Consider the following 9,275-nt stretch of genomic DNA (forward strand, 5'->3'; position numbering starts at 1 on the left):
TTAGTAATCTTTTAATTAGTTTTGTCTTCTTTTGCTTAAGGATAATCATATGTACACAAGTGTTGCTAATCAAATAATCAGTGATTATCCTTAAGACCTTAATGAATGATTTGCCTTGCTATTTTAAAAAAAAAAAATATTCTAAGATTTCTAATATTTAATCCATTTAATTATATCCCCGTCAAAAAAAAAATAAAAAAATAAAATAAAATCCATTTAATTATATAAAAAAGTTTGTAAACGGTTCGATTTAGAAGCAATTTGGTTCATAAACGGTTCGGTTTATAACCAGTTCGGTTTACAATCAGTTCGGTTTTTAAATGGTTCGATGCAAACGGGTAGCAGTTTGCTAACGGTTCGGTGTAAGCGATTTTTTTGCCAGTTTAAACGGTTTCGGGTTGGAACCGGTTTCGAGTTAGATACGGTTCGGGTTCAGTTTTCTTTCAGTTCGGTTTATATTCGATTCGGTTTGTTAACGAGTTCGGATCTTATACGGTTTAACATTATTCGGGTCGATTCAGTTTCGAGTTTACTAAAATACGGTTCGGGTTGGTTTTCGATTTCAAAAAAATCGATTTTTAATCGGTTCGGATCTCATTTGGGTCGGTCGGTTTCGGCCAGTTAAACGGTTTCGGTTGAAATTTGACAGCACTAAGAATTAGTATACCTACGAAATTGAAGCTTTTTTCATACACTACTCGTTAATAATTTTGACAGTTGAATTAAAATTGGTGCATTGGGACTTTTCTCATACACTACTCATTATAAAAATAAGTATGAGGTATCACTATTCACTAATACAAAAATCAACATTAACTAATAAAATTCGTATTTGGTTTTACTGTCATAGAAACAAATTCATAAAACCATATAACACTGACTTCAATTAAATAATTAAAATAACCCCATTTTTCATAGATTCAAATATGAAAAGTATGCACACTTGGTCTCATATTCATGAGATTCGAGCAACCGACTGATCTTAGACTCGCAAAAGTTTTGCTAACACGCAAAAACTAAAATCAGATTTCATTCCAAGTTCCAAAAATCTCTTTAAATCGGTCAAAACCCAAACTTACTATATCAAATTAAATAATTTAAAACACTATACTGCACAGTAAGCTCAAATAAAAATCAGATTTTCATTTTCCGAAAATCTATTTAAATCGGTCTTGTTTTTTTCTTGTTTTTGCGGTCAGAGGATACAAACATATTCTCAAATTCATTACCCTTCGAAATATAATTACAGTAATAAATAATATTAACATATTAGGAACAACCATTAATTAATTTAATTTGTAAACACAGAACAACCTTAACAAATTTCATACTGACAACCAAAACAAATTTAAGCTTAAAATCAACACATATATAATCGTAATCACTAAACAGAACAACATAGCATAAAGCATTGATAAAATGGGTTCATCATATATCAAAATCATCGAAAATACCCATAAACAAAACCATAGCAATAATGTGACCAAAATTAATCCTAAAAAGATAACACCAATCCAACATTGGAATAAAAAAAACCATGAAAAATATTACTGTTTTTTCTTTCTCTAAAACCTGAGTTTGGAGAAAAACCAACGATTCTTTCCAGTCTTGAACCTCTCCTCGAACCTAGCCTTAGTCTCTTTCGCAGCAGTAACCTTCTTATCCTTGGATTGAAGAACTTCAGCAGAAACAACATCCTTAAGATCAACATCAAGAGTGTAACGAGTAGGCATGATGTGATTGTAATTCACAACTTTGACGAAGCATTTGACCCTCGATTTCTTCGCTTGTTTCTTGGCGGAATCCTTGCGAATCACCTTCTTCGGGTACTTGTTGATGCCGGCGACGAGACAGTGCCCGTAACGGCGGTCGCGGCTACCTTCGTCGAAGTTGCGGACTATCACGGCCTTGCGCCCGGCGTAACGACCTTGAAGGAGGATTACGGCCTTCCCTGGTTTGAGAAACTTCACCATTTTTAGGGTTTTCTCTCTCTCTCTCTCCTCGCGGAAGGGGGGCTGGGTTCTGGTTTCGGAAATTAGGGTTTGGAGAAGTGGGGTTATTTATATTTGGGGGTGATTGTTTTGGTAGGGTTTGGACTTTGGTGTCAAATAATAATGATAATGGGCTAGAAATTGTTATGGGCTCCAATGGAATGAAATAAGATATGGAGTCACTGATTGCCTGTTGGTCATGAAAAATAAGATACTTCGTAGTTAGTTTTTCCCAAATTTTTAGCTATACACCAGTGCATTAATTTAGGTGCAACAATATTAAGGGTTTGTTCTCTTACATTGAAATTCAGTTCAGTTTAATTCAGCTCAGTTCAATTCAGCTCCTAATTTCCTTCTCTTATAAAATATTCAGTTCAGTTCAGTTCAGTTCAGTTCAGTTCAGCTCAGTTCAGCTGAGTTCAGTCAATGAGAATAGGCCCTAAATATATAGCGCATCTCCTGTGCAGCTGGCCACACAGTGTGGCCAGCGTCCAGCTCAGCAAAAAATAACGGAGGTTCACGCACGCGTCATTTATTTGCTAAAAGTAACAAAATCTAAAAAAACATGCGCTACTCCTCCTTCATTTCTTAAAAGCGCCAACATTCACACAAATCCATAGAGCCACCGCTTTTACTTATCAGTTTCACCAAAAATCTCGTAATTTGCGAAAAAAAAAGAGAACTACAATGACTGAAGAATTACAGAACTTTCCAGAATCAGCGGAAATCGAAGAAATAGATGATTTGTTGTTGAATCTGGAGATCGAAGAGGTCGAAAAAATTCTAGAAAACAATGACATACAAGGTAAAAATAAAACTCATTCAAATTTTAATTTATTACTTGTAATCCCTAAAAAGTGTTTTGGGTAAAATTACCCAAGACGCATGGCCCAATCAGAAGCTAACACGTGTCAACCTATGAGAGGTCCAAATGGATTTCTTACTTAATAACACGTGTCTCTCCATGCAAATGGGAGAAAAAGGCTGTCTTTCTTGCCCAAATCCCGAGAAAGTCGTATTACGGCGCAGCCCACCAAACTTAGGTTAGATGGACCTAAGAAAAGGCACTTTCCCAATGACCCTATAAATAGAGAAATTTTCTACATTTATGAGGCAGATGCATTTATTACATCAACCCTACATTCTTTCACATCAGAGAAAGCACCTGATATCGGAATCTGAGAAGATCTCACTTTCATCTTTTTTCGCATCTTTTCATATTCTTCGACAAATACTAACTTGATCATTGGAGGTGGAGTTAGGGGTGAAACTAATTTGTTTATAAACGAACCAAACCGCAAACCGAACCGAATTAGAAATATGGTTTGGTTTTTTTTTTTCCTAATGTGGTTTGGTTTGGTTTATAAAATCGAAAAACCGAATTAGAGTGGTTTGGTTTTGGTTTGATGATAGGCCGTCGTCGAGTCTACCAAAGATAAAGTCCTATCTTGGCCTCACTAGCTAATAGCAAGGGTAAGAAAGGGTCGAACCCAAGAGAGGCGTTGAATCAACCGGCGAGATACTACCGTTTAAATAAGCTAAATGAAGTCGAAATTAGTTTGGTTTTATGTAACATTTAATAATCCAAATAAACTAATACTAAGGAGTGATTAACAATAATTAGAGAATTCTAGGGCTCAGGATATACCACTCAATTTCGTCACAAATCACAAATAGCATGTAGGCAAACAATGATAAATTAAGGGGATAATATAGGGAAGTCATCTAAAGCACCCAACTACTCTCTCAAGCTAGAGAGATTACTTGAATCATGAATACAACCTACTCTCGTGGTTACAAAGAATAAAACAAGTATTAAAGCATAATCACGATGACAAAAACATTCCCTTGACTGGAAATTCCTATTCTCATGGCATTTCAAGTCAATTAAGCATAAGGGAGCTAACTCAAGTTCATCTCTTGATCCTTCGTTGAGAAAGCTTATATAATAGTTCTAGCAATGGCCATATACAAGAACTAAGCAATTAAACCACTTAAGCTCAACTAATTAACACCCAACAATTACCAAATTAACACATGCAACAAGTAATTAGTGACTACATTGAGGGTTTTACCCAAACCCTAGAAAATTAGACTACTCACAATCCATGGAGATTAAAGCAATTAAGGAATTGATAGGTTATCGTACACCTGTCAAAAATAAATTCCTAACAAAACCAACTAACAATGTAATAGGGTAAGTAGGGTCAAATCCACAGAGAGATAGCTATTCAATAAAACTTCTAAGTTATGGAGAAACTAAACAAGTCACGAAATTGGGATAAGAATATAGTCTAAATTAAAATAGGAATAAAACAACTAATAAAAAAACCTAGGGTTATGGTTTACCATGCTTATAGTTCTAAAACTATCAAATATCAATAACAATTCAATCAATCAATTATCTAGAGCAATTTCTAAGCCTACGGTCGGGTCTTAACGCTCTCAATTCAACATATGTAGTTCGGTCACTAACATAATCAGAATTGCTAATTGTAGGTAAGCCTCTAAAAGTAAGATCTTTCGATTCGAACTCTTATTACCAATAATTAATCAAACAATTGATGATATTGATCAGGTTGCAAGATTAACAATAAAACACTACCAATTAGAGATATCAATAATCAAAATATCAATAATATCAATCAAGATTCATAATAAAAACATGGATTCCCAAACCCTAGAAATAAACTACTCTAGCATGAAATAAATAATAAAAACTAGATCTAAGGAAGAAAACATAATTAAAAGCAATAAGAAAATAGAAATAAAATACCTTAATGAATAAAATTAATAAACTCAAGAACAATCCATGGAGAATCCATGGAGTTGCTCATGAGAAAAACTAGGGCTAAGAAAACGAACGTAAAAACGGTCTAAGGGAAAAATAATAATCCCTTGAAGTATTTATAAACTTCCTAAATCTTATCTAAAACTAATTAAAGAAAAGAAATAAGAAAGTATAAATTACATAAGTTGCAATGCTATTGGGCGATAGATGATGACGTGGCATAAAACCGTAAGTGAGGTCGAGGGATAGATACAAGTTATATGTGCAGCGATGATGCTTCGTAGGATTCTTTGGCTGCTCGACAGAACCTGCAGGCACAGGCACAGTCTGCGGGCTGGCAGTAGATGTTGGGCACTTCGTGTGGGCGCGGGACAAACCCGCAAGCCTGGCCACGGGTGCTGCACTTCGTCGCTGACTGTATGCTCAGATTGAAACGCTTATAACTTCTGTTCCAGGAGGCTTCTTGGGGCGTGTGACCTATCATTGGAAAGCTCTTTAAGTCTAGTTTCTAACGCAACTTGAATAGCTTCAATTTGATATGCATAACTCAAGATATGATCAAAATAATGGACAAAGGTGAGTTTTGGCACTTTGTAACCATTGTTTTTCTTCATTTCTAACTCAAATTCAATTCCGAAAGATGCATAGCGACCCTTGTGGATGCTATGATAATCTCTCATGCATATAAATATCAACCAAAGCTTCCAGAAACACAATTCTTTCATTGAGTGACCTCGATTCATCGACTTTTCATCCTTTCATTGTCCGATTTTTCCAAAATTACTCCAAAAGCGTCCAAATAGCTTAGTTATAGAAACTACCTGAAACATTAAGAAAACACAAACGAAGCGTAATAGAGCACAAAAAGGACAACTTATGCAATTGTGACCTAAAAAGCGGCTAAAAGACCTAAAAAGCAACTATAAACTTAGCATAAAATTGCCTATAAATCCTATATAAATGTGATTCATCAGGAATTCAAGTAACTCATCATGAACAAGATTTAACCAAAGATTAAGCTAAATAACAATCTAAGCATGCAAGGATTAAGCAAGGTAATTAACAATCAAAGCAATTAAAATGGAAGAGAAGAGTGAGAAAAAGTTACTAGAAGCTTCAACTTGAATAACAATGGTGGAACTTGTCTTCTACAATGATTGAGATTGAAATTTCCAAGCTATTAATTAAAATCTCACTAATGATTTGAGAATATTTTTGTTTCTACAATTACAAACTAAGAGGAAGCACTAAAAACTTGGATGTCGTACAGATGAGCTCAAGGGTTATTTATAAAGACCCCATGTAGGCGTCGCTTGAAGTGCGCCTACGTTAAAGCATGTGTGAATATGCTTGGCACTCTTAGGAAGTGGGAATTGACGTATACGATTAGGGACAAGGAAAGTAGGCAGCCGCCAACAAGTTTTAAAGGAACTTGTAAACCGTTCAAGGATCATAAAAGGCAACCACGATAAAGGGACAACGATAGACAACACCGATTGACCCGTGAAGGTTACACCCCATTCATAATCCATGAGATTACTAACTTCATATGGTTCGGAACCACGAAAGGAGGATCGGGGATGATAGTACGAAGTGAGTCATGGAGTCACATTCGCCCGTATTGGCCTCTACTCGATTCTTATAGTGAAAAGTGATTCCTGCGATCTCAAAGGCATACAAACAAAATATTCAATTTGCTCCAAACTATTATTAGGCTAAATCGGTTAAATATTAATGCAACACATTATTCTAAAATATTAGTGATCACTTGATTTAATAACAAAATTAAAAGGAACCTAAACCGGTTGTCCAAATTATCTTATTAGGCGTGATTTTCAATTACATATTCCCTTTAAACATGCAATATGGTGATCATAAATAAATATAATAGAATTGACATTAACATTGGAAGCAATTTAACAAAAATTCCAACAATATAAAATCGTTAGACAAATAATAGAAATAAAAGGAACATAATTCTTACTTTGATTCTGTTTGCTTGCAACTATAAAATAATAAACGAGTTAGTAACTTCAAGGAAATAATAATAAAACAATAATTAAATTAAATAGAGTTGATTTGGGGCCAAACCCTCAAACAGTTCTACCTTTCACGCCTTGGCTTAAGAACAGAACCACGAGTAAAGTATGGACTCCTTGGAGTGCTTGAAGAAGGAATTTTGAAAGAAGAAGGGTAGGCTAGTGTTTAGGCTAGAGCATAGAAGAGAGAAAAATATAGATTTAATTTATGCCCCGTACATCAGAAATGAGGGGGGATTTATAGAAAAAAATGTGCTAAGGGAACACACGAAACCCTAAAAAGATAAAAACCCTAAAAAAGTATACCGCGACACGACAAAGTGTACCGTGACACGGGAATCCCCACTGTCAAACGGGAAACATTCCCGTGACACGGTGTACAACTGTGTGACTGACAGGGTAAAGTCGTATCCCCTAATCAAAAATAATTACCTAAATCTCTAACTAAAGTAGATAGGGAAGTAGGGTCGAACTCCACAGGGAAACAGGTCTTTTTAATTCTAATTAATTATTATAATCTAAATTATCTAAGTAACCAATATTTATAAATGAGTATGAAACTAAACTACAAAGGATAGGAATAGGGAGAAAACAATATATAAAAGGATCTAGGGCATAGGTTCACCAGTAAATAATACTCCAGGGTAAAACATAGTAATCAATCATTGACATTGCATAAATAACATGATTAACAGGCTCTCGCAATTTATTAATCAACATAGATCTAACAGGCTCTCGCAATTTACTAGATCTAAGTTCTTATTGAAAATAGCCTTTAATATCAAATTAACATCTGCTCGATTCATCAATTTAATATTGCTATACTTTTACAAGCCGCAATTGTAAAACATTAAAACAATCCAATAAGAAATTATCATGCAATACCAATAATCAATAATAGTCAATCATCAACGCATCAATTAACCAGATTGTAAAGGGCTTTCGCTACGTATTACAATCACACAATTAATTTACCGGTATTAAATCTCATCTCTCGATTCTCGACTTAACCATTTATAAATTAACTTGCCTATTGAAACTAGACCTAAACATCAATTCTCATCTCTCGAATCTTGAATCAATATTGTCAAACTCATGCATAAAAGATAGGCCTAATCTAGTCACAGAGCATTAAATCAATCAATAGGAAATTAATCTAGCATTGATAATCAACAACAATAATTTACCCCTTCATATATATATTAGATCCCCATAAACCCTAGAAATTAAACTACTCACAAATCATCATGACTAAACTAATCAAATAAATAAATAAAAGCATAATCAAGGGAGTAAATAAAATAACTGAAATTAAAGGGGAAGAAATTGTTACCAAAAAGTAATCTGGAATTAATGGAGGAATTAAGGACAAAAGTTTAGAGAAAGAATTCTAAGAGAATAATTAAGAGAGTAAAGAAAGAGTAAAAAGGAGAAGAAGAAGTGAAGAAGAAGACATCCTAAAATCGTATTACGGAGGAGTATTTATACTCCGTACAAAAATCCTAAACTAAACCAAGTTAAAACTACGTTAAACATCAACTAATAAAACATGCGCCCGATCGGGCGAGGCACCGCCCGATCGGGCACGCCCTTTTTTTGTCTCTAATACTAATCTCGCGCCCGGCCGGGCGCCAAACTAAGCTTCTCCCGCCCGGCCGGGCGCGCCTTCGGGCGCCAGCCTTTTTGGCCGGGCGGCTCATTTGGGCCACTATTTGGACTTCGATTGGGCTCCAATTCTTCGGGCCAATCTGGGTTTCCTCTTTGGGTCTTGAATACTCGGTCCAAATGCCCCGGTATCACCTATACCGAGCCCTTAATCACCGGTTCGATGGCTCTAACCGGCCCTGGGCTATAAACTCTGGTCGTGCTTCTCCAATGTTCGTGATTGCTCAAAAATATCTCGGGAAAATAATCCGAAAGCATAAATCCCTGAAAAAGTCAACCAAATCTACGAAAACACTAGAAAACACCAATTAATAATAAAAGTGGCTCTAAAGAGCCAAAAACACTACTAATTACGACCAAGGGACGGGGGTAAAATACAATATAAAATAGACACATCAGTGACGCGGGAAATATTTAGTGAACGGGGGAGAAAACGTGTTAAGGGTTTACGCGAAAAGGACACAGAAACCCCCGTGTCACATCAGGTGCCCCATGTCACGGGGAATCCCACCGTCAGATGGGATAGTTTCCCGTGACACGGTGGACATATGCCGTGACGCGGGAGTCCTGGTCCGTTTTTCCGTCTAAATTCATTTTTTAACCCTAATTTCACTCAGCATTTTAAGTGTCGATTATAATTTCGGGCCTTTTTGATTTATTATTATTATTTGGGCTAAAATAAGAAAATAAGTAAATATAATAAATAAAAGGTTTGGGCCAAAATAAATAATAAAACAATAAAATAGAAAGGGTTTGGGCTGAAATTAAATACTATGCTTTGACTAAACA

At 35.5% G+C, this 9,275-nt stretch overlaps 1 protein-coding gene across 1 annotated transcript; it reads right to left on the reverse strand.

The window, feature by feature from the left end:
• Positions 1-1,385: 1,385 nt before the first annotated feature.
• On the reverse strand, positions 1,386-2,040 carry LOC145623938 (large ribosomal subunit protein eL27y-like). The gene has a single exon (XM_081676857.1). The coding sequence runs from the start codon at positions 1,971-1,973 to the stop codon at positions 1,566-1,568; it is 408 nt and encodes a 135-aa protein (XP_081532983.1). The 5' UTR covers positions 1,974-2,040; the 3' UTR covers positions 1,386-1,565.
• Positions 2,041-9,275: the final 7,235 nt, after the last annotated feature.

This window comes from Chenopodium album, chromosome 3 (genome assembly GCF_948465745.1).
Source record: "Chenopodium album chromosome 3, dcCheAlbu1.1, whole genome shotgun sequence".
Taxonomy (NCBI): domain Eukaryota; kingdom Viridiplantae; phylum Streptophyta; class Magnoliopsida; order Caryophyllales; family Amaranthaceae; genus Chenopodium; species Chenopodium album.

Bases quoted from the DNA above. Each gene is read 5' to 3' on its own strand.
- LOC145623938 (XM_081676857.1), bottom strand. From the start codon at position 1,973: ATGGTGAAGTTTCTCAAACCAGGGAAGGCCGTAATCCTCCTTCAAGGT.